Genomic DNA, 25,445 nt, shown 5'->3' with positions numbered 1-25,445 from the left:
TTGAACATGTAGAAAGTAGTGAATTTCCTATGAACCAGCAACAACCAAGTGTAAAATGAAACAGGAAAAAGCCATATCATTCCTAGTACTGAGAGCAAACTGAGCAATTTTAAAAGATGCTAATCACCTGTCTAGGGGTCTAGAGGCCCCTGATTTGGAATCAGTCAACAACATGCATGATTGCCGGTTGCAGTCAGGTCTATTAGCCCCAGTTCTGGGTGGGGCTGGGGGGAGGAGAGGCTAATTTAGACACAGAATGTCAGAACTAGCACTGCTGCCGTTCCTGCTTACCTTTTACCCACTTCTCATAATGTGAACATCTTATGTCACCATGGTGTGGTGATTGAAAGCAGGCGATTACATGGGCTTGATTCTGTTCCCTCCACCGCATCTTATGTGAATTTTACTGGTTCCTCCCTTACTGTCCTGCTTCTGTCTGGGTTCCAGTCTGGGATCCCACATGGCGTATTGTTGAAATATTTCCTTGGTCTCCTCCGATCTGTGACCACTTCCTGCTTTTTTTTTTTTCTGATGTGGACCATTTTTGAAGTCTTTATTGAGTTTGTTAACAGTATCGCTTCTATTTTATGTTTTGGTTTTTTGGCCTTGAGGCATGTGGGAGCATAGCTCCCCAACCAGGGATTGAACCTGTACCCCTTGCATTGAAAGGTGAAGTCTTAACCACTGGACCACCTGGGAAGTCCCTATCTGATGTTTTTAAATGATGAAATTGAGATTATTGCATTTTGGGGTTGAAGCGACATGATGCCCTTGCCAGGGCACCATACTGGGGAATCATGACACTGATAATGTCTTACTGCCGATGGTATTAACCTTGATGATTGAGTGTCTGCCAGGCTTCTCCACTGTGAAGTTACAATGTCCCTCTTTGTAACTAATAAATATTTCGGAGTGGAAAAGATATTTCTTTCTATGTATAGTAATTGAAACACTATTGTAAGAGCTTTCTCTTATCTACTGCTAATTTATTTATTCACTTATTTATTGTATCAGTCTCCAGTATTCTTACCTGGAGAATCCTATGGACAGAGGAGCCTGGCAGAGTACTACTGTCTATGGGGTTGCAAGACTGTCCATGGGGTCGCAAGAGTCGGACACGACTTAGTGAGTAAACCACTCACCACCATTGTATCAGTATAGACAAGTGGATATTTGTTTTCTTTGTTGAAATTCAATACTATTGTTACCAGTTTTGTTTCTGAATTTGTTCCAGTTGTGACTATTGGGAGTCCTTCAGATTGGCCCCCATGATGCTGTGACACGCCTCCATCCTTTTTTTGAGCATGTCCTCACTTTGGCACTGCCAGATGCTTAAGACAAGCTGAGCATCTTGTGTTTTCCCTGACCCCTGCCCTGGAAGCAATCCCCTCTCAAAGGGGTCTCTAGGCTGTGGTTTACACTTCTGCTTTTGTATAAACACACACATACTTACTGTCTTCCAAGTATTTATTGGGGATGCACTGTATGCCAGACACAGAGCCTAGTCCCTGGCATTCATAAGTAGCTGTGAGGAGGTTAAGGTTCAAGGTCACTCAGGTGGTGAGCCATCAAGATCAGGACTCCAGTCTGTGATAGTAGTAAAGCCTTGCCTTATGTGTGAGCACTCTGTGTCACACACTTGCCCAAGGCCACACATATGCAAGTGACAAGATACTTGCTAGAGACTCTGTGGCCTTGTGCTTCCTCCCTCTGCTATTATTTCAGGACTGCTGGCCTCTGGCCCTCCATTCTCTGAGAGCTATCGAGGGCCTCCATTATGTTTTATGTGGCATTAATTACCCAAAGCAGTAACTGCTGGAAAGTAAACAACCTATAAATCTTGCCAGCCCGGGCAATTGCCTCATGTTCTTGGGAACACGGTGATCTGGGCTGGAGGCCCTGTGCTGGGTTCCACTGGCTGGGCAGAGCTGCACTGCAGGAGTGCCCAGTGGGTACAGCCCCGGGATGGGTGGGTGGGCAGGCAGGCAGGGGTGTGTCTGCCCTGGGCAGCACCCTGACGGCAGCAGTGGCTCTCCCTCCCCTAGACAGCCCAGAAGAAAGTCAGGTAGCCTGGGGCCCTGTTCCAGCTGGGTTGCCTCGGACTGGGTGACCTTGAATGGCCTTGGGCAGACAGGCTGCTCAGGGCTGGAGTGGCGGGGAGGGCGTGCAATCCCCAGGACAGTGGCCGGGCATGGGTGGGGCTCAGTATGCTTGTTAGTTGGATGTGCTAGTCACGATGGGCGTTTACTGAGTCCTTATTACCTGCCAGGCTGCAGGTGCATGATCTCATTTCATCCCCACAGCAGTTTGCAAAGAACATTTTGCAGATGTAGGGTAAGAGGCAGAGGGGTTTGAGAACCTGCCCAGAACACGGGAGGGTCTGACCCTACCCCAGTGTGTCTGCCCTGACCCTGCTCCCCTCTCCCTGCTTGTCCTGGGCCAGGCCACAGGCTGCCACTACCTTGCGGTGTCACCTTGGGCGCATCAGCAGCTCCCTGGGCCTGGGTGACCTGACCTACAAAATGGGCTCAGTCATCTTGTGCGGCAGGTTCTCCGGGTGGCCGCCCAGAGTGACCTGAGGGTCTGACCTCATCTCTGTGTGTCTGGTGGTCTGTTTATTGGAGAAAGACTGTTTTTCCCAGATGTCCACCTGTCTGATTAACTTTTGGGTACCAACCTGATGCCGGAAGAAAAGAAGTGCTGACCGTTGTCACCATGGTCACCTGTGACAGGCTTGGGATAGTATGAGACAGTGCTCCTCCTTTTCATGTGCTGCATTTTTTTCAAATTTACATGTAATGATCTTAATTTCTTTTAAAAAGTTAATGCTGCAAATATATACAATGTGAGGGGGAAGGGTCTTTCTCTGCACTATTAGTTCCATATCTTTGGCTCACAAGTATAGAGATATACACTTTAAAATATAAATATAATTACTGTGTACATATTATTCAGTGGCTTGTTTTTTCCCATTCATATGTATGTGTGTGGTGGCTTTTTTTTTTTTTTTCTATCGTGGATTTGGATCTGTTTAATTTTTTAAAAAAGTTTTTTGGTTTCCACTATCTTTTTTTTTTTTAAGTATCAGTTCAGTTCAGTTCAGTTGCTCAGTCATGTCCGACTCTTTGCGACCCCATGAATCGCAGCACGCCAGGCCTCCCTGTCCATCACCATCTCCCGGAGTTCACTCAGACTCACGTCCATCGAGTCCGTGATGCCATCCAGCCATCTCATCCTCTGTCGTCCCCTTCTCCTCCTGCCCCCAATCCCTCCCAGCATCAGAGTCTAAAGTATAGTCTATGTCTAATATTATATAAGTTACAGGTGTACAGCATAGTGATTCACAGTTTTTAAAGGCTATATTTCATTTATTGTTATTACAAAAAATTGGCTGTGTTTGTAATATATCCTTGTAACTTACTTTATACATATGTAATCTTTTTTATTGAAGTATAGTTGATTTACAATATCCTGTTAGTTTCAGGTGTACAGCAGTGATTCAGTTATACATTTATATATACATTCTTGTGTGTGTGTGTATATATATATACACACAGAAGAATATATATAAGAATATATATATATATGCAGAAGCATACATATATGCAGCTCCTGCAGCTTCTCTTCCGTTATAGATTATTTCAAAATATTGACTATGGTTCCTTGTACTCTACAGTAGGTCCTTTACGTATATAATCTTTTCTTTTATTTTTTTAAAAATTTTGGCTGTATTGAGTCTTAGTTGCAGCTCAGAGGCTCTCTAGTTGTGGCAAGCAGGCTTTGTTGCCCCGAGGCATGTGGGATCTTCCCAGACCAGGGATTGAACCCGTGTCCCCTGCATTGGCAGGTGGATTCTTAACCCCTGGACCACCAGGGAAGCCTCTGTTCTGCTTTTGCTTTTGACCATTCAGTTCATTTTGTTTTTAGCTGTACCCGTACTGCTGCATCGAACAGCCTTAGAAAAGCATTTTTAATCTCATATGTACCAGCAGTTCTGCAGCCTAGAGTGCAGGAGATGTGGCTGGACCCTAGGCTGCGTGTGTCTGTAGCTTTGATGGATATTGTCCAAAGGCTGGGACATCCCATCTCCCACTCCTGGCATGTGAAAGCTCATTTCCTCACATTTTGTCCTTGAGGGATGTTAGCAATCTGTTAAATGTTGGCCAGTCTGATAAATGAAACTGGCATTGCATTATTTTCATTCGGCCTGTCTTTGACCACTACAGAGGTTGAACGTCTTTGCATGTTCTTGGCTTGGCTCACTAGTTCCAGCTCTGTTATTTGCTTTAGGGCATTCAGTGTCAGATTCTGCCTCCGTTAGTTAAAACCTAAAACACATCAGTACTGTCCAAGGGGCGAGGCTGTGTGTGTGGTGCGCACATGTGCATATCTAGCTCAGGTAAACTGGTAGCTGGTTTGAAGCTTCTTGCCAGCTGGTAGCCTGAGGAACAAAGTTGCAAAGCACTGTAAGAAGTTGCAAAGAAGAAAGAGCTCAGCAAGAGGAGTGAAAATTATGTGCAAATTCCACCTTCACTGTCCATGGAATGTTTAATTGGAATCCGACCATGCCCATTCATCCCTGTGCTATCTGTGGCTGTTTCCTTGTTACAGTGGCTGAGCGCGGGAGATGTGATGGATCTTATGGACACATGGTTGAAAATTGTCACTGCCCAGCCCTTCCTGGAGAAAGTTTGCTGATGCCTGAGCTAGGAGGTGTTGGTTATTGGGGGTTATACGAGGGTGGAGGGAGCAAGCTCGGTTTGCTGGGCCCTTGCCTGGGCTGGGCACGACTTAGAGGGCTTTGCCGTGTGTTTTATATAAACTTCCTTGGCAGGATTTCCTCTTCTTTCCCCCTGTGCTCCTTGCCCTCTTTCCCCATTTCTGCTCCTCCCTTCTTGGGGTGGAGGCAGGAAGGGGAGAGGGATGGAGGTTGGGCGAGAGGAAGGCTTTCATCCCCTTGTGAGTGGTGTCAAGGCTTTTAGACAAAGTCTAGGCCATTCTTCCAGGTGGTGACCAGCTCCCTAGGAGCCCCAGTCCAGCTGAGGACCACCCCCCACCCCCAAAGGCTGAAACCAGAACCCTAAAGTGGGAGGGGGTCACTGAGCTCCACTGGCCCCTACTGGTGGGGATGGAGCCTGTGGCCATTGCTCCTCCGGCCCTGCCACGCCCTGTCACCATGGTTCCTCTGGACAGGGCTGGCTGCCATCTGCAGAGGCTGAATCCTGGGCCTGGGGCTCTTCCCTGCTTTCCTTTAAAAGGCCTTGAACTGCTCCATAGTGGAGGGTGGGGCAGAGTCATTGGAGGAAATTGCCTCAAAGGCTTTGGCAAAGCTTCGAAAAGCCAAGACGTGCTGTAATGACCTCATTGCAAGGGAGATTTTGAGCCAGGGACCTCCTGGGCACCTGCATCAACCTGCTGTGCTAGCTGCAATATTATCCACATTTTGGAGGTGTGGAAACTGAGGCTTACACATGGAGCCAAAATGATGGGCCCAGAGGGGAGTCTGGGCTCCAATCCTGGGTGCCAGCCAGATCCCCAAGATAATCATAAGGGACTGCAGAAAAACACTGGTAGCTGCATAGCTGTGTAATGTTTACAATGACTGTTTAATTACAGTATATGATTATGATTTTCTATATGCAGGCGTGGTACACACTTAAAAAAATTAAGTTGAAGTGAGTTGATTAAATAACACAGGCTCACATTTGCAGCAACATGGATGGACCTGGAGATTATCATACTAAGTGAAGTGAGACCAAGAAAGACAAATATCATGTTATTGCTTATGTGTGGAATCTAAAATATGACATAATTTTATCTATGAAACAGACTCACAGACACAGAAAACAGATTTGTGGTTGTTCAGGGATGGGGAGGTAGGGGAGGGATGCACTGGGAGTTTGGGATTAGTAGATGCAAACTACTGTATATAGAATCGATAAACAAGGAGGTCCTATTGTATAGCCTAGGGAACTATATTCATTATCCTATGATAAACCTTAGTGGAAAAGAATGTATGTATATATCACTGAGCCACTTTGCTATATAGCAGAAATTAACACAACTTTGTAAATCAACTGTAGTTCAATAAATTAAAAACAATAGGCTGATACACTGCAGGTGGTTTTTAATTTCAGTGGCAAAATTGTGGGATGGAGTGTGACTGAGTAAAGCAATGCAGCCCTTGCCCCAGCATGTCCTTACACAGAGGGGGTGGTGTGGGGGGTGTACAGTGATGGCTCAGCAATGGGGCCCAAGAGAACCCCCCTCTATAGCAGGACTGGGGAGTTGGAAACACACAACCATAATGCGATGCAGAATGCGATGCCAGCTCCAAGAGTTCTTCCTCCACTGAATTCTTATTGTGTGAGAGAGAAATACTTGAACAACATGGGTTTGAACTGCACACGTCCGCTGATACACAATATTAAATTCGTTTCAATAGCAAATACACAATCTGAAGTTGGTGGAGCCCAGGGATGCAGAGGAACCGCGGATCTGGAGGGCAGTCTCTGAGACTGTTTGCAGCCACGCTGAGCCCCTGACCCCCCCCCCAATGTTCTAGGGTCACCTGTATTTTAATTCAGATTGACTGAATGCTCTAGAGAAGAGAGAACAAGTACTCATGTGCCCAACGTGGTGTTTTCAGCCAAATTTGCTTCTGATTTTTACGTCTTTCTAATTCTGTTGCTTTTCCTCCCAAAAGCATAATCATGGTTGTGAAGTTGGTTATACCACTGTGCACAGGTCAGGAAGATCCCCTGGAGGAGGGTATGGCTACCCACTCCAGTATTCTTGCCTGAAGAATCCCATAGACAGAGGAGTCTGGAGGGCTACAGTCAATGAGGTCTCAAAAGAGTTGGGCACAACTGAGAGACTAACACATTCACTGTCACTGTGCACTCTAAAATTTTTACTCTTTGCACACTTTGCCACTAAAAATGACCAGTGCCATTTTTGCTGGCTCCAAACTTTATATAAAGTGGTTTTCTAGACATCCCTGCGCCTTTTGTTGAATGTTTCTGAGATTTCTCCATGTTGGTGTGTGTCTCTAGAGGACTCATTCTAAGTTCTGTGTGTTATCCCGTTTTTGAGTTCCATAATAAAATTGTCTTTCTCCTGTGACTGGTTATAGGTTGGTGACAGTTTCTCACTGCAGCAAGCAATACCAGTGAGCAGTTTTTGTCTAAATCTCCCAGTGCGCATCAAGGACTTTATTAGGATGTTTCTCAAATTGATGTGCTTGACAGAAGGCTTCTGTGTGCTTAGCCTGACTTTCTTTCTTCCCCCCGAACTCTTGTCCCAGTGGTTGTATCTGTATAACACGTCCATCAGCAGTGCCTGAAAGTCCATTCTCCACATGCCCAACTGGCATGTTTTGCCTCTCTGACAGATGTTAGATGATGTCTTATTTTACTTTACATTGCCCTGTTTTCTTATACCATCAGGCACATCTTTCTGTGTGTTTGTTGACCTTTTTATGTTTTCATGGGATAACCATATGGCCCAGTTCACCAGATCTTTTCCCATTGATAGAGACTGTGTAGATACTAACAGCACCTCTGGCATTTTCAAAAGTGTCTCTTTATAAATGTTAACAGAGAGTTTTTCCTACATGACGTAAAGGGCATAACTTTTTCTTTGTGTATTTGTTTCTAGTTTAAAGAAACCCTTTCCTATCCCATGGTCAAAAAGTAGTCTCATGTTGTTTTAGAAATGTTTTAGAAAGTTTTGCTTTTTTTCGTCCAGTTTCTAATCACCGAGAATTAACTTATTATGTGTGGTGTGAGGTACGGATATATTTTTCCTGTATGGATAACCCAAACTTATCCCACAGTCTTGAAAAGTCTATCTTTTTTATTTTTATTTTTTTTTAAATATCTATTTATTTGGCTGCTTCAGGTCTCAGTTGTGTCATGTGGGGTCTTTTGTTTGCAACTCATGGGCTCTGGAGCTTGTGAGCTCAGTAATTGAGGCTCGCGGGCTTAGCTGCTCCATGGCACGTGGGATCTTAGTTCCCTGACCAAGGACCAAATCTACATCCCCTGCACCGAGAGGCAGACTCTTAACCACTGGACCACCAGGGAAGTCCCCAAGTCTGTTTTTTAAAATCACTGTTATAGATCAAATTTCCATGTATCTAAAAGTCTGTTTGGATCACAATAAACTGTGGAAAATTCTGAAAGAGATGGGAATACCAGACCACCTGACCTGCCTTTTGAGAAACCTATATGCAGGTCAGGAGGCAACAGTTAGAACTGGACATGGAACAACAGACTGGTTCCAAATAGGAAAAGGAGTACGTCAAGGTTGTATACTGTCACCCTGCTTATTTAACTTATATGCAGAGTACATCATGAGAAACGCTGAGCTGGAAGAAGCACAAACTGGAATCAAGATTGCCAGGAGAAATATCAATAACCTCAGATATGCAGATGACACCACCCTTATGGCAGAAAGTGAAGAGGAGCTAAAAAGCCTCCTGATGAAAGTGAAAGAGGAGAGTGAAAAAGTTGGCTTAAAGCTCAACATTCAGAAAACGAAGATCATGGCATCTGGTCCCATCACTTCATGGGAAATAGATGAGGAAACAGTGGAAACAGTGTCAGACTATTTTTTTGGCCTCCAAAATCACTGCAGATGGTGACTGCAGCCATGAAATTAAAAGACGCTTATTCCTTGGAAGGAAGGTTATGACCAACCTAGATAGCATATTCAAAAGCAGAGACATTACTTTGCCAACAAAGGTCTGTCTAGTCAAGGCTCTGGTTTTTCCAGTGGTCATGTATGGATGTGAGAGTTGGACTGTGAAGAAAGCTGAGCGCCGAAGAATTGATGCTTTTGAACTGTGGTATTGGAGAAGACTCTTGAGAGTCCCTTGGACTGCAAGGAGATCCAACTAGTCCATTATGAAGGAGATCAGCCCTGAGTGTTCTTTGGAGGGAATGATGCTAAAGCTGAAACTCCAGTACTTTGGCCACCTCATGTGAAGAGTTGAAAGGGGATGACAGAGGATGAGATGGCTGGATGGCATCACTGACTCGATGGTCATGAGTCTGAGTGAACTCCAGGAGCTGGTGATGGACAGGGAGGCCTGGCTTGCTGCAATTCATGGGGTCGCAAAGAGTTGGACACAACTGAGCAACTGAACTGAAAAGTCTGTTTCTGGGCTCTTTATTTTATTTTTTTATCTTTGTTCTGTTTGTCCTCATTCCAAAAGTGTCCTGGTTTTAGCTACTGTAACCGTATAATATGTTCAGAGTATTTTGTTGTATTATTATTGAAATTTTTATTTTATTGAAGTGTAGTTGATTTATAATTCTGTGTCAATTTCTGCTATACAGCATAGTGATCCAGTTATATGCACACATTCTTTTTCATATTCTTTTCTATTGTGGTCTATCACAGGATATTGAGTGTAGTTCCCTGTCCTCTACAGAGTATTTTAAATGGGGTAGTAGTATGTGTTTCAGGGAGACTAGAATAGTCTAGACTATTCTAATAGACTAGAATAGCACACCCAGTTTATCATGAGCAAGTGATATACCACAGAATGGTCACATAGCCACCAGACTTCTAAGACCCATCTTGGTTCAGAGAACTGAGGTCATGGGCCTTAGGAATTTGAGCCTTGAAAGAAAGGGGAAGGTTTTGGTAGATGGAACAGGGTCATGAAATGAAATAAATATCAAGAAATTCAGGAGCTTCCTGAGTATCAGAACCAGAAGGGGGCATTGGAAGCCAGTAGACACTGTGCGGAGTAGTTTGGCTAAGTGACCAGTCTTCAGAGTCCAGCAGACCTGGGTTTGATCTTCAGCAAAATACTTAATCTCTGACTTTATTTCCTCATCTATACAGTGGGAGCCATACTGGGTTTTCCTCATAAGATGGTTGCTGCTGCTGCTGCTGCTAAGTCGCTTTAGTTGTGTGCAACTCTGTGCGACCCCATAGATGGCAGCCCATCAGGCTCCCCTGTCCTTGGGATTCTCCAGGCAAGAACACTGGAGTGGGTTGCCATTTCCTTCTCCAATGCATGAAAGTGAAAAGTGGAAGTGAAGTCACTCAGTCATGTCCAAGTCTTCGTGACCCCATGGACTACAGCCTACCAGGCTCCCCCGTCCATGGGATTTTCCAGGGAAGAGTACTCGAGTGGGTTGCCGTTGCCTTCTCCGAAGATGGTTGAGAGGGCTAAATGAAATAATGCTTAGAAGGGCTTAGCAATGTCCCAACTCATCGCTGGATGACAGTTAAATGATGGTAGTTTATTTATTATTCTATCCCCTTGATTCTAGGGCTTCCCAGGTGATGCTAGTGGTAAAGAACCCATCTGCCAATGCAGGAGATGCAAGAGACGCAGGTTTGATCCTGGGTCGGGAAGATCCCCTGAAGGAGGGCATGGCAACCCTCCAGTGTTCTTGCCCGGGAAGCCCCATGAACACAGGAGCCTGGCGGGCTGCAGTCTGTGAGGTCACAAAGGGTTCAACACTACCGAGCACACGCACATATCACACCCATCCTTGATTCTAACACCAACTTCTTTTTCTTTTTCCACATTTCACAATTCTGAAATTAGAACAGGCTTTAGTATCATACCGTGTAGCAAGCAGAGGATTTTACAGACAAGGAAATGTTTTATCTAGGGTCATGGAAAAAGTCGAGTTGGCCCTCCTAGGAATTACCTTTATTTCTAGTCCTAAAGGGGAGCAGGAAGGAGAACAGAGTGCCATCTTGCCTGGGGATGGGGTTATTGAGGTGCTTTATATGCCACCAGATGCTATGGGTAGACTTTAACCAGCACACAGAATGAAACCAGATGCCTTCAGAAAGGTGAAGGTGAGAGAGAGTCCTCTGTCCTGCAGACAACACCCACCAGGTTGGATGGGCTCAAGTTTCTGCCCCTGGCTCCATCCGCCACTGACTAGCCGTGTGGGTTTGTTCAAGTCAGGTAACCTCTCTGAGCCTCTGCTTCCTTCTGTCAGGCAGGACTCTTAATCTAAACTGCGCTGTTGATTCAGGTGAGTTAATCTCTGGGCAGACTTTCATGCTGAGTCAGCACCCAGTAAATGGAAGCTGTTAGATGTTTCCTAAAGGCATGTTTTTCCCCACCCACCTCCTGGCCACTGTCTTGCTTGGGGGTGACTTTCTTGATCATTCTTCCCCTCAGCTGTAGAAATCTTGCCTACTCTTTAAAGTCCACGGCAAATGTACTCTCCTTGTTCAAACCCTTCCCCTCCACCTCCCCATTCTGGGTGAGGATCACCCGCTTTGGATCTCCATCGTTTCTTAGAGGCATTCTTCTTTTTTTTTTTTTTTTTTTAAATTTTTAATTGAATTTTTATTATATAATGGAGTAAAATGGCAACCCACTCCAGTATTCTTGCCTGGGAAATCCCACGGACAAAGAAGCCTGGTGGGCTACAGTCCATGGGGTCCCAAGAGTCAGACATGACTGAGCGACTAAACCACCACTATCACCATAGTTGATTTACAATGTCATTTTAGATTCAGGTATGTAGCAGAGTGATTCATTCATATATACATGTAGCTATTCTTTTTTTCATATTCTTTCCCCATATAGGTTATTATAGAATACTGAGTAGAGTTCCTTGTGTTGCAGTAGGTCCTAGTTTTTATTTTATACATAATAGAGAGTATATGTTAATCCCAAACTCCTAATTTATCCCTTTCCAATTTTCCCCTTTGGTGACCATAAGTTCATCTTCTAAATCTGTGAGTCTGTTTCTGTTTTGTAAATAAGTTCGTTTGTGCTGTATTTTAGATTCCACGTATAAGTGATATCATGTGGTATTTGTGTTTCTGTGTTTGACCTATTTCACTTAGTATGACAGTCTCTAGGGTTTGTCTTATGCCGGTGCTGTTTTGATGTACCCCAGAGGATTGCCATCCCTTTGAGGGCAGGAGTGTGTCTTGCAAACCCTATAGTTTTAGCACAGAGGAGCCTTGCAGAGACCCCTGAGTCCCTCCTCTGCGTCAAACAGAACAGTGTTGAGCAGAACACACGCAGCCCTGGGCCTTGATAGAGCCCACTTTCTGTGGCTCCCACAGGTGTGTAGAAATGAGGCCCGGCAAGCAGAGAGATGCCCTCATCCCCCAGGTCACTTCAGCCCCAGGTCAATTCTGCCACCCTGATCTTGTTCATCAGCCCGAGTATTGGTGTTGTGCTGGGTGGGAGGGGGCTGGGAGGCATATTGGCGTTGAGGCAGCCTGAATGGAGAGGGAGCCAGGTGTCTGTCCGAAGCCTGAGCAGGGGGGGATGTAGAGTGGCTGGGGGACTCCATGGGGAAGTCTAGGGGGTAGGTCTCTGCTGCTGGTAGAAATGGCTGGGACCCTGGACCTGAAGTCCCACTTAGTAGCTCTGATCCCTGAATGGCTGCCTGTGATGCTCAGGCCTGGGAACTACTCTGTGTGGCACGGGAGGTGCCTCCTGCCAGGCCTGAGCTGAGCTTGCCCTGCAGAGCCTGGGGTCAGTGTTAATGGGGCCCTAGGGCGCCTGTAAACCCACAGTAATGACCATTTGGGCCTTGGGCTTCATGCCAGAGTAGGCTGCATTCTTCCTCCGGGAAGGTGGAGGACACTGGAAAAACCAGTTAGGGCGTGGGAGGCTCCATTTCATGTAGCTGTCAAGAGAGTGTTGGCTCAGGAGCCCGGAAATGTTATGTGAAAAATTTGGCTTTTTCAGAAAGGTACTAGTGTCTGTTCAGATCAGCAAGACCCTTCGGAACCAGCATGAGGGCAGGGCAGGAGTCTGGGGTCTGTGCCTTTTCCTTCTGATGGGATGTGCCCAGCAGGACAGCCTGAGCAGTTTTCATGGTCTTGGCCTGAATGGAGAGGGAGCCAGGGCTGGTGGAAGCCAGCTGGACAAGTCCTGCCTTCCTGAAGGGAGAAGGGAGCTTCGCTGAGTGGGCATCTCTGAGCCCAGCCAGCATTGTGTCCACGACCACACCACTGGGTCCCTCTGCTCCTCTCCCAAGTTTCACATGGCCTTTGGCACGTGGTTGTTAATGCTCAGCAAATACTTGGAATGAATGATTGATTTCAGAGTGTCTGTCCATAATGTTTTTCATTGAGAGGAGGACTATAGTAGTTTCAAGGGGTTATTTTAACAAAAGAGCTACAAAACATATTGGCTTAAAACAGAGCAGAGGTTTATTCTATCCCAGTTCTGGAGGCCGGAAGTCGGGAATCCGCCACAGCTGTGGGGGCTTTAGGAGAGAGTTTGTTCTTTGCGTCTTTTGGCTTCGGGTGGCTCCAGGCACTCCTTGGCTTGTGGCCTCATCAGTCCGGTCTCTGCTCCCATGCGTCCCTGCTCCTTCTTTTCTCTGTGTGTCCTCTTACAAGGGCACTTGTCATTGGATGTAGGGACCTCCAGGACAAACCAGGATCATCTCTCCTCACCTCAATATCCTTAACTTAATTGCATCTGCCAAAACTTTTTCCAAAGCAAAGATAATATTCCCAGGTTCTGGAGATTAGGGTATGGACATATCTTTTGGGGGCTACAATTCAACCTACTCAAGGGAATCTTAATATTTGTCCAATCACTGCTTTTTTAGATATAGTAAGTCTGTTAGCCACTGGGTTTGTGCCGCTCCTAGATGCATATATATCTTCATCTGTCTTTCTCTATATTAGATTTCCTTTTCTTTCATTGATTTAGGTTCAGTCCTTCCCCATTGAGTGTCTGATAAGCAATCATTCATGTTAACACAAAACTTTAGGAAATTAACTTTTTAATCTAGTGGTAACTTGGATTAAGTCTGCAAAACCCAGGGAAACCTCAGTGAGGTCTGGGGTTTAGTTAATTGCACTGTGCCATGGTCAGTTTTGATAATGCGCCATAGTGAACTCAGATGCCACCCCTGGGGGAAGCTAGGGGCTGATGCTCAGGACCTTTGTGTACTATTTTTGTAACTTCTTGAGAGCCTATCATTATTAAAAAAAATTTTTTTTGACAGTTTTATTGGATTTACCAAGACCAGTGATGAAAGCATTTGTTCTCTCTTATTTGCAACACATCCATTGTTAAGCTGCAATGTGTGGCAAGGTGTTTTAGAGTTGTCACTGAACTTGATTTGGAAAAAGTTGACATCGTTTGATAGGTGGTCTTTCTGTCTAGGAATGTTTTGTATTGTATTTTTTCAAGGTATGTTTTATCTTCCAGTAAAATGTGTGTAGTTTGCTTCAGGTAACTCGTAGATACTTTAAAGGTTGGTGTTTTAAGTTTGTTCTTATGGATGGATCTTTTCCCCATCTGTATTCTTTAACTGGCTCTTGCTGGTTACATGTCCCCAAACAGAATCCCCACACCTTTCAAATACATGAAATTCTTTTAGCTTGAGAAAATGCTCTTCATTCTGCAGTTAGAGACAATGTTTAACAGGTTTTTATTCATTCCTTTAAACTTGCTCTCAGAAAGGGTCCATCCGTTCAGTTATTGAATGTAGATTTAAGTATCTGTATTCTCCATCTGAGTGTATGGGGGATGTTCTTTATAAAGAAATACGAAGTTGTGCTCTGTAAATGTAACTGTATTGTTTTGGATTCTGTCTTTGAAAGCTGTAGAGGTGCTGTCTCTCTCCAGTGGTCATGTGCATTACCTGGGGGGCCCTAGGTCCCTACCAGGTCAGATGGACAAATCCTGCCCATAGTGTGATCTGAGCTGCTCTTGTCCCCGGCTTTTCTTCTCTGCTTTGGTCGCAGAGCCATGAGGCCTGGGTGGGCATTGAGAAGGCCTCTGGTGTGGCGAAGCCCCCAATTTGAAAACAGAAGTGGAAAATGTACCATTAACTCCCTCCAGGTCAGTCTTATGAAATCCGACTGCTGGAGAACAGGAAACTGGGAGATTTTCAGGATCTGAACACAAAATATGTGAAGGTAAGGCTCCAGTCTGTACCGTGCCTTGGCACCTGGGGGTGCTTGATTAGGGGCCTAACACCTGGGCTTGCACTGGGAATTGGGAGTGCTTGGGAGGTTTGGGGAAAACTCCAGGGACAGAGGTGGGCTCAGGGTCCCTGGAGTGTGTGGTCTGAGGGGCTTTGGTCAGGCCGGCAGTGCTGGGAGCTGATGGCCAGGTCACACAGACTCGGGTTGCAGCCTGGCTTTGCCTCTTCCCAGTGTATTCTGAACCTCAGTTTGCTCACCTGCACAGAAGGTTTGTAAATGGCCCATGTGTACGAAGCACGTAGCAGCCCCTTGAGAGTAGGGCATCCCTCGCTGTTTGTGCTGTTGTTCATATTGTTGGGGTTCCTAGGAGGGAGGGGTGACATGAGGAGCTAGGGGGAAAGGCCCCAGGCAGAGGGCCTCGGAGGAAGGGAGGTTTGTCTGATTGGGGGAAGGTCAGGGCGGGTTCCTTGCAGGTCCCTCTGGGCCCCACACTCAGCTGTTCTCCCCCCCGCCCCTGACCCCGGCCCCCAGAGCATCATCCGCGTGGTGTTTCACGACCGGCGTCTGCAGTACACGGAGCACCAGCAGCTGGAGGGCTGGCGGTGGAGCCGGCCTGGGGACCGGATCCTGGACATTGGTGGGTTTCTGGGCTGACTGGGGGTTGGCACCATCCAGACCCAGCAGTGTCCAGGGCCTCTTACCACACTTCTGCCTTGTGTGAAACCCCATGGGAGCTGGTGGAGGTGACCACCTCATGAGCCCTGCCCTCCGGGAGTACCCTTTCTGGGGTGCATGGGGGGGCATTTAGAAATAAGGACCTGTCGTCAGGAAGTGAGAAGCAGGGAAACCTTCACAGAAGGATCCTGACTTGATGGAGGGCAGGGTGGGCATCAGAGAGGGGGCAACGGAAATGGAACTGAGGGCTCAGGCAGTGGTCCGCAGGCTTTTTATTCACAAAACTTGGGGCCACATGGGTTTTGGAATTCAGAAGTTGAAATAATAGTAGGGTGTGTAGACCCACAGTCGGGTCACACCACCAACAGGCCATGTTCTTGTAGCCATATAGAGTGACGGCACACAATGGGGCAAAGGCTTGGAATAGCTTCATGGAGATTCAAGTCAGGATTCTGCCAAATGAGCTATGCAGAACCTAGCTTTCAGAACTCTTGGTGTTTCAAATTGTGTAAGGAGTTTGGAACTGTAATAGGAGTCCTTCCCGAAATATTGGGAGTGGCTGACGATTGCATTTTTGTGTGTGTGTGTGTGTGCACAGATATTCCACTGTCTGTTGGTATCTTGGACCCCAGGGCCAGCCCGACCCAGCTGAATGCAGTCGAGTTTTTGTGGGATCCTTCAAAGAGAGCATCTGCATTCATTCAGGTGAGCAGGAAGGAGGTTGCCCTTTGTGGGGAAGTCAGAACTTTGGGGTCCATCGTGTTGTTTCTCAAAACCATCCATGCGTGGGGCCTTGATGGGCTTTTGCCCTTGGCCACAGGCAAGGAGGCTGAGAAGGAGGGTGAATGGGCCAGAACCATGAGACTGGGTGGCCACTGGGGCTAGGAGGAGGATATGGGACGCTGTAGACTCCTGCGTGGGTGCTGCTCATCAATATGTAAGCTTTCTACACAGTAACTGAGTCCTAGCATACAGAATTTGAAGTATAAATTTTTTTTCATAATTGTTTCTATTATTAAATGTTTCATTCTGAAGCTCCTGGTATGAAAGTGAAAGTCTTAGTTGCTCAATTGTGTCTGACTCTTTGGAACCCCATGTACTGTATATCCCGCCAGGCTCCTCTGTCCATAGGATTCTCCAGGCAAGAATGCTAGAGTGGGTTGGCCATTTCCTTCTCCCAGGGATCTTTCCAACTCAGGGATTGAACCCAGGTCTCCTGCATTGCAGGCAGATTCTTTACCTTCTGAGCCAACAGGGAAGCCCATAAGAGCTTCTGCTATGGACCTGACTTTATGTTAAACACTACAGCGGATCCAGGTGGCCGAGGACATGGCCAGGGCCCTGTGCTTCTGGGCTTCCCCTGGCTCTCTCACTTGCTGTGGGTCCCTTTTTGAGCCTCTTGGTTTTCCTCTCTGTCTTATAAATTAGAGAATGAAAACAGAGGCATGACCACAGGCCTGGTTCATAGTAATCGCTCAGTGAGAGTAAGCGACCTTTTTGCCTTGCATGGTTATAATACTCGAATTGCATTTCGAAAGAATTATTATAATGTTATTGTTTATTATTACAACAATATGTAGTTGTATTGGGTTGGCCAGAAAGTTTGTTTGGATTTTTCATACCACCTTATGGAAAAAACTGGAACTAACTATTTTGCCAACCCAATATTATGACAATGTGATTACATTATTATAGCAATCAGTACACATCAAGTGCTTTCTGTGTAGCAGGCACTTACCAGAAGTAAAGAAATGGTTCTAGCTTCTGGCCTGGCCTGACTAGGCTCCTAGGGACTAAGCTGTGGTCCCTGCTCGGTGCTGTCTGGGATTTGCCCAGCAGAGGTCTCAGGGGGAGGAGTGAAAGGGAGTTGCTGGAGTCAGTGGGCCTGGAGTAATGGCAAGGACTTAGCTGGTCAGGCAGGGCCTCCAAGGTCAAAGGATGGAAGTGAGAAGCTGTGGGGGGTGGCCAGTGGCCTGATGGAGTGGCCAGCACCGGGGGACAGTGGGGAGGTGGAGGCGGGCCTGACTGTGTGGGATGGACACATCTACTGGGAGAGGAGCTCCTGGGGGTTCAGACCCCACCCTCGCCCACCTCTGGCTAACTGCCTGCCGCATCCCCCGCAGGTGCACTGCATCAGCACCGAGTTCACCCCGAGGAAGCACGGGGGTGAGAAGGGTGTGCCCTTCCGGGTGCAGATCGACACCTTCAAGCAGAGTGAAAATGGAGAGTACACGGAGCACTTGCACTCAGCCAGCTGCCAGATCAAGGTGTTCAAGGTAGGATGGCCGCCAGCGTCCCGCCCACCGCCACCCCCGCCCAGGACTGGAGGCCAAAACCCCAGAGCCCGGCAGTGAGGGCGGCGGCCAGGGGCTGGGGGCTCCTGCCTGGGCTCTTTCACCCTCACAGCAGCCCGGCTCAGCTCTGCCTGACCAGAGTGGTGGGACTGGCACAGTTAGAGATTTCTGTTTTCCTCCCAAGCACGTTGGCCACAGATTCCGTGATTGCCCATTAGATTCTCCTAAAAAAACAAGTCAGGAGACCCCCTTTGAAGGTCCTGACCATGGATGTTATTTTTCAAAATGTTTTTTATAGCAGTATAGTTAATTTACAAAGCTGTGTTAGTTTCAGGTGTATAGTGCAGTGATTCAGTTATATGTATTAATTCTTTTCCATTATAGCTTATTACAGAATATTTCATAGAGTGCCCTGTGCTGTACAATGGGTCCTTGTTGGTTATCTGTTTTACATATGTTACCGTGTATCTGTTAATCCCAGTGGACGCTGTTCTTTAGGGCCCCGAGACCCTTGTCCCTCTGCAGTGGCCTCCTGGCACGGCCTCCCTTTTCCTTTCTTGCCTCACCCCCTGCAGTTGCCTGTCATTGTTTCTCATCCCATCTCTCTGGGCAGATTATTTCCTAAAAATGACTGCCGGTGGTGCAGCTCAGGGTGGCCCTGTGGGGAGGGGGTGACAGCAGAGTCCACGTCACTCTGGTGGGTGCACCGGCCCTGAGCAGGACTGCTGCCAGCAGACGGGACCAGCCTGCTTTCCTGGGGAATCCTAGCAGGCGCCTGAGGACCAGCCCAGGTGCCTTTCCCTCTCCTCCTGGTCTTTCGCAGTCGGGACCTGGGGACTTATTGGCAGAGCTCCAGCTGCTGGAGCTGGAGATGCCAGAGGGAGAGGCTGTAGAAACGAGGGCCTGTCCCAGAAGAAGCTGGGTCAGTGTTGCTGTTCCTGAGCTAGGGATGGATGTGGAAATAAACGCCCGCAGGTAGAACCATCAACCTGGTGGCAGAGTGCTCATCTGGCCCGTTTCCCACCTGGACGGGAAGGCCCTGCAGCTGCCCGTGTCTGCACTTAGGTGACCACACAGCTGGGCAGCTAGCTTCATCCCCACTGATAGTGTCTGGCCATCTGAGGGCTGTGGGCAAAGGGTTCTGGGGCCCTGGCCAGGCTCTATGTGTTGGTGGAGGTGAGTTTGTGTCTGCTGCCAGAGCAGTGGCACCTCCAGAAACCTACTTCAGCATGATGAAGCCTTGAATCTGGCCTCCAAAGGAAGTTACATTTCTCCCCCATATTTATATCCCCCTCCTGATGTAAAAAAAAAAAAAAAAAAAAAAACCAAAGTTGAGTGGCTTAGTACTACATTATTTTTTAAATGCTGAAGTCTGAAACAGGTTTCACTGGGCTAGGGTCAGGCATCAGGAAGGTTAAATTCTTTTCTGGAGGCCGTAGGGGAGAATCTCTTTCCTTGCCTTCTCCAGCTTCTAGAGGCATCTGCATTCCTTGGCCCGTGGCCCCTCCTCCATCCTCAAAGCCAGCATCACCCATTCCCTCCATGCTCCCCGCAACACACCCTTTAAGCCTCCATGGTTACACTGGGCCCACTGGGATGATCCAGGCTCCCCTTCCTGTTTTAGTCTCTCACTGTTGGCGATCCTGATTCCATCTGCAACCTTGCCCTCTTGTGCCCTAAGGTAACATTCTCCCAGGCTCTGGGAATTAGGGCGGGGCCATCTTTGGAGAGCATTATTCTGCAGATCCTGTTCACTGGTGCCTCTGGTCTTGGGTTCTTGATTCTAGCTCACCCTGGACAGCTCTGAGGCTGCACAGTGGGTGGTCTCTGCCTGTCCTGCAGTCCCATCCTCTCTTGGTTGTGTGCAGACCACATCCCACCACCCATCTTCTGCCCTCAGGTAGGGTTGCATCCAGTGTGATGCCCTGGGATCAGGCCCTGGGCCAGCTGGTAGGAGAGAGGATCAGTCTGTGCCAGGGATGCCCAGTTCTCCCCATGCCCCCTGCCAGCTCCCCCTGTTACACCTCAAGGCGGACACTCAGAAATGAGGGCTCTACCTGGCTCCTCAAAACCACACCAGCCCTTATTGGGACAATTGAGCTGGAAGCTGCTTTGGCATCTCCTGAGAGAGGGAAGGAGCATCTGTCACCCAAAATGAAAGTGAAAGCAAAAGTGTTAATCGCTCTGTCATTTGTGTCCGACTCTTTGCAACCCCGTGGACCATAGCCCACCAGTCTCCTCTGTCCATGGAATTCTCCAAACAAGAATGCTGGAGTAGGTAGCCATTGCTTTCTCCAGGGAATCTTCCTGACCCAGGGATCCTACCTGGGTCTCTTGCATCTCAGGCAGATTCTCAACCATCTGAGCCACCAGGGAAGCTCTGTCACCTGAAATGAGCTCCTCAGAATGCCTGAGGTGGCCTGGCCACCCACCCACAGGAGCAGTTGAGATAGGTGTGCACCAGGGCCAGGCAGAGCCCTGCCAAACTGCCCGTAACCTCCTATCTCAGGTTACCCTGGTTACTAGGAAGCCTCTGGCTTCTTGGGTTGCTGCCCTGGGGCTCTGTGGGGATGTCTTAGGACTCTCCTTATCCTGCCAACTCCTTGCAGGGGTCTCCCTGGGGCTGAGTGGTGTCCCCCACAGGCAGGTTCAGCCTTGTTCTGCCAGTAATGTTTCTGGGCCGGGAGGAAAGGGCTCCTTTCTGGGACAGGATGGAGGTGGAGCAGGGAAGCCAGATAATGGGGGTCCAGCTACCTCATGCCTGGCTCTCCTGCTGGACACCAGATCCGTCATTCATGTTCCCATAGGACCCCCAGCAAAGCTCCCTCCCTCCAGCCTGGGTGTCCCCTCAAAGGCTATTTCCTAATGCCCCCTGAGTTGGGAGTCAGCAGCTGCAGCCTGAGGAAAGTGCCCGCCAGGATGATCCCAAAGGCACCATGGAGCGGAAGGGTGGATTTTCTTCCCTGACTGCCCACCTCGTGTGGTCTGCCCCATACAGAGTAAAACACTCAGTTCAGGGCCCTTCAGAGTCTTGATATCTGACCTTGCCCACCAGACTGTGAACTCGAGAGGGGATAGTCTTAGTGGTCCAAATGGTCCCCATCAGCTGGGCCTGCTGGAGCCAGCCTGGTGGCTGTGCCCAGCTGGGCTTCTGACCTGGAATCTTGACTCGATCAGCACGTGGTTCCTCTCCGGTCTCGATGGGTCACTGGGCCTTCTGTCTCCTTAATCCGTAAATGAGGCCGATAGTAGTACCTGTGAGGCCTGGATGCCTGTGAATTCCTCAGATGCGCTGGGTGCCCAAGACAGGCCATGTCAGGATGGCTGTTACCCCGCAGGCAGACTGTAAGCTGGGAGTGTGCCCGGAGTCCTAAGTGTTAGGGGCAAGGAGGCCTTAGAGGTGGACCGTGAGTGTAGATGGAGCCCTGGCTAGCAGGCCCTAGTCTGTCCGCTTCTTGTCTCTCTCTATGGGGAACCCAAGAAAGGCTCCTGAGGGGTCCTTTCCATTAGCAAGTGGCCACTGGTAAAGCTCTGCCCCAAGCATGCCTGCCAGAACAGCTGAGCGGACCCTGTAAGAGTCCCTGAAGGACCAGGAGTGGGCTCTGAGCTCCCTTGGGGTGAGCAAGGATTCCAGGCAGAAGGGCCATGTGGCGGATGCCTGGGAGATGAGAGACAGTCTTTCCTGTCCGCGAGACCCTGCTTGGGGTGAGGGAGGAGTGTGCCAGCGTTAGGGGCTGCCCCTCAGCTCTGGGTCTGCCCCAGACAGCTGCCTCTGCCAGCTTTGAGCTCATTGGACCCCTGTGCTCTGCACTTACAGCCAAAGGGAGCCGACCGGAAGCAGAAGACCGACCGGGAAAAGATGGAGAAAAGAACGGCCCAAGAGAAGGAGAAGTACCAGCCGTCCTATGAGACCACCATCCTCTCAGAGGTGAGCCGGGGGCCTCCTCCTGCGGGTGGGCAGGGGGCTGTTAGCCTGGATCCTTGGAAAAGTGCCCGTTTGGGGTGAATGCTTCTGAGAGTGCTGTTCAGTCCTGGTGTGTTCCCATGTCTGGAACTGCTGGCATCTGAGGCCTGGTGTCCAGGGACACCTTTTACAAATACCTTCTAACTCTCGGCTGCCGTTGGCACATTTCACCAGGTATATTTCAAAATTAGGTGTTTTTTTTTTTTAATAGATAATATATTCATGTGGTCCAAATTCAAAAGGTATAAGAATCTCCATCAGAAAAGATCTCTCCCAGCACAATCCAGCCTTGGTTTCTCTTCCTCAGGGCGGTAGGTGACCCTGGTTCCTCTGTATTGGGCCCCACATTCTCTGCGAAGGAAACCAATTCAAACAAGTTTGCCCCACGCGTGCTTTTTTTTCCCCCAACAGTACACACACACACAGTCACTGTTCTAAAGTTGACTGTCTCTATTTCCTGGCGTTTCTTATCTGATCATAAAGAGCTTTCCAGTGCTTCATCCAGCTCTATAGCCTTCTCTGTGTGGACAGCCTGCTGGCGGACTCTGGACTGTTCTCAGGCTCCTGCTATTTCACACAGGGTGCCGTGAACACCTTGCTCATGTGAAGTTCTCCACGAGGAAAGAATGTCTGCAGCTTCTGTTCTCGGAGTGGGGGTTGCTGGGTCCAAGGGGTAACACCCACTCTGTGGCTGTTGGGATGGATATTGGGGTGCATTTCCTCATAAGCCAGGTGCTGACACCAGCCTTCTCTGTCCTTCCATCCAGGGTTCGTCTGAGACGCTCCCTATCGCAGGCTCCTTTTCCTCCTGTCACGGGCCCTTCCTGCTGCTGCTGCCGCGTTTACTGGGCTCTGTTTTTGATTTTAACAACTCTTCCCCACTGTGCCCTGTGATCAGGCCAGCTAATAGGTGTTGTGTGAATATTGTGACTTACTCGGGAGGCCCTCCATGGATGCCTGAGGTCCAGTGCTGACCATGGTGGGGTTAAGTGTGTGAAGGGTGAGGTCCAGACACAGGGTGGCTCAGAGACCGGTGACTAGGTCCTGTCTGAGGAGCTGTGCATGTATGTGAGGATGTGTGTGTGGGTGTGAGAGAGACACACACACAAGCCATCTGCAGAGGAGTATTTGCAAAAGGAGAGCAGGGACACTAATTTTGCAGACAGACGCATGGTGGCCTTTCGTTGGATCGAGGCTGACGGTGGCCGAGAGCCCCGGCACGGGAGGAGCCCTGCCCCCTGGAAGCTGGTCAGAGCCAGCAATACATGGTGTGGGGCAGCACTTGGACGCTTAGCTCTTCCCGGGCTTGGTAAATGCTGGTGACATGCCCTGAGGACCCTTCCTGCTGCCCAGTCCCTGTCTGTGGCCACCTCTCCTTCCAACCTGGGCCTCAGCCTCTGGTGCCTGCCTCTCCCCTGACTTCCCTGCTGGAGGACGGGTCCCCTGGGTGCTCCAGGCTATGTCCCAGCCCCTCTCCCCGACCAGGTATTGAAATCCGTACCCAATCTGTAACTTTAGGAGCTGCCGGCTCCCCTCTTGTCAGCTCATCAGTTTTCCTACCCCCGAGGGCTCCAGGACTCAGCACCAACACATTCCAGCCCTCACTCAGAACAGAGTTAAATATTGACCCACCCTGTGGTCAGGTGGGTGATCGTAAGTCTCAGGAATGCTTCCGTCTGACCGTGTCCAGAGCCGGGTCATCGCAGAAAAAGGAAGTGGTGAATGCTTGGTCCCCCAACCCCCAGGCAGCACCCACATGTCTAGGCTTGCTTCGGGGGACTCCTACATGTTTATTTAGGCTTCAGCACAAGAAGATCCGGGCATTCAGGGGTCACGTCGTTTGTGTTGCTGTGTCTCCCTCGGCTCCTGGGTTGAGCAGGATGCCTCAAATGTTATAAATACCCGTGGAGTTGTGCTGGGGACAGGCTGCTACAAGCCAGTGTGGAGGTGCCTGTCCCTGTCATCTGAGGGTCATCTGGAGATGCTGTTAGTAATACGGAGCTTCGTTGGTGATTTTCTTTTGGAAGTGGGCCAGTGCTCCCTGTTTCTTGCATTTACACCCATTTGTCTGTATGGGGAAGACCTGCCTGTGGGCACCTGGCCTGTCCTGCACTGATGAGGTTTCCCTCTTTGCTTTGGCTGCTCGAAAGCTCTGACAGACATGTGTCATGCTTTGCTTGCCCTGGGGATGACCTACTGATGACGAGGTCTCTTCTTGGCTCTATCTGATTTCTTCGGTGTGGTCTGAGCACCCTGCCCATCCCTGGGTACCAGGTCAGTGTGGGTTGGGTGTTGAAAGGTTGTGATTTCACACTGAGTGGGAGGGCTAGGGAAGCTGGGCTCATCTCATCTGCAGGTCTGGGTCTTCGGGGACCACTGCCACCCTGTGCTCTCTCCCCACAGAGCTCCCCATGGCCCGATGTGGTTTACCAGGTGAATAGTGCCTCATCCCCAAGCTACAACGGCTCACCAAACAGCTTCAGCCTCGGCGAAGGGTACGTGCACCCTCTCTCCCTTGTGGTCTGTAAACTGACCACAGGTGCAGACTCATTCTATGTGTCTTCACTGCTCTTGTAGCCCGGCATCAATTGGGTTTCAGGGCGGTTGACTGGTGTTCACGACCATTTTTAGCATCATGTGTACAGGTTTTCAAGCTTGATTACACTTCTAGAAAGGCCGACTGGTGGAGTAACTAAGCACCCAGCACCCACTCCCTCCCCAAGTTAAGGTGGGCCAGCCCGTGAGCTCCTGGGCCACCTCCTAGACAGCTGGGGCCTCAGGAGGTGGACGTCTGGGCCCCGTAGCGGCTGGAGGGGCTTCTTAGATTTTGCTGCAGCCCTTGTGCATGGTCACTGGGCAGAGGGGCTCAGCTCAGGATCTTTCCCACACCTCTGGGTGTCCGGACCCACAATGCAGAAGCGACTTCACCTCTGGTCACCAGCTCTGCCAAGGCCCAGGCCGTGCTGATTCCAAGGTGACAGATGTGCAGGGACCAGCAGGCAGCTGTCCCTCCTATCCTGTGATGTCACCGTGACAACACTGCCCTCCCTGTTGGTGGGGGCAGGAAGGATGCCAGACGGGTTTAACAGGGGCATGTAGAACATGCGGGTTGTTTGGAGCCCCTGCTTGGCAGAGAACTTCACTGATTAGCAAGCCAGACAAGAACTTGATTTACTAGATAAGGACAGTCCTTACCGAGAAGGGGGCACAAGGAAGGGCTGCTGTATTTTATTCAGGCAGTGAAAAAAAATGAAAGTGTTAGTCGCTCAGTCATGCCCGACTTTTTGAAACCACGTGGGCTGTAGCCTACCAGGCTCCTCTGTCCATGGGATTCTCCAGGCAAGAATACTGAAGTGGGTTGCCATGCCCTTCTTCAGGGGATCTTCCCAACCCAGGGATCAAAGCCGGGTCTCCTGCACTGCAGGCAGATTCTTAACTCTGCACCTTTCTGCAGGCAGATTCCTTCACTTCCTGCAGTCTCAGTTTCCCTATTTCCAGGGGAGTACGAATTCCACACTCGGTCAGGGGAATATGTGTAGAGTCCTGGTACCCCCAGACCCAGATAACCTGCATCTATAGTCACTGATGACTGGCCTAGGAATCATTGC

General features: G+C 49.0%; 1 protein-coding gene across 1 annotated transcript in view; it reads left to right on the top strand.

The window, feature by feature from the left end:
* The window catches only part of TFCP2L1 (transcription factor CP2 like 1), a 61,699-nt gene that overhangs the window by 24,329 nt on the left and 11,925 nt on the right, over positions 1-25,445 (top strand). The window contains exons 3-8 of the mRNA XM_068968704.1: positions 14,819-14,895; positions 15,436-15,541; positions 16,178-16,284; positions 17,703-17,855; positions 21,691-21,801; positions 24,241-24,332. Coding sequence (XP_068824805.1) covers positions 14,819-14,895; positions 15,436-15,541; positions 16,178-16,284; positions 17,703-17,855; positions 21,691-21,801; positions 24,241-24,332 — 646 coding nt within the window. The remainder of the gene's footprint in view (positions 1-14,818; positions 14,896-15,435; positions 15,542-16,177; positions 16,285-17,702; positions 17,856-21,690; positions 21,802-24,240; positions 24,333-25,445) is intronic.

This window comes from Capricornis sumatraensis, chromosome 3 (genome assembly GCF_032405125.1).
Source record: "Capricornis sumatraensis isolate serow.1 chromosome 3, serow.2, whole genome shotgun sequence".
Lineage (NCBI taxonomy): Eukaryota > Metazoa > Chordata > Mammalia > Artiodactyla > Bovidae > Capricornis > Capricornis sumatraensis.
This window is presented reverse-complemented; position numbering and strand designations above follow the sequence as displayed.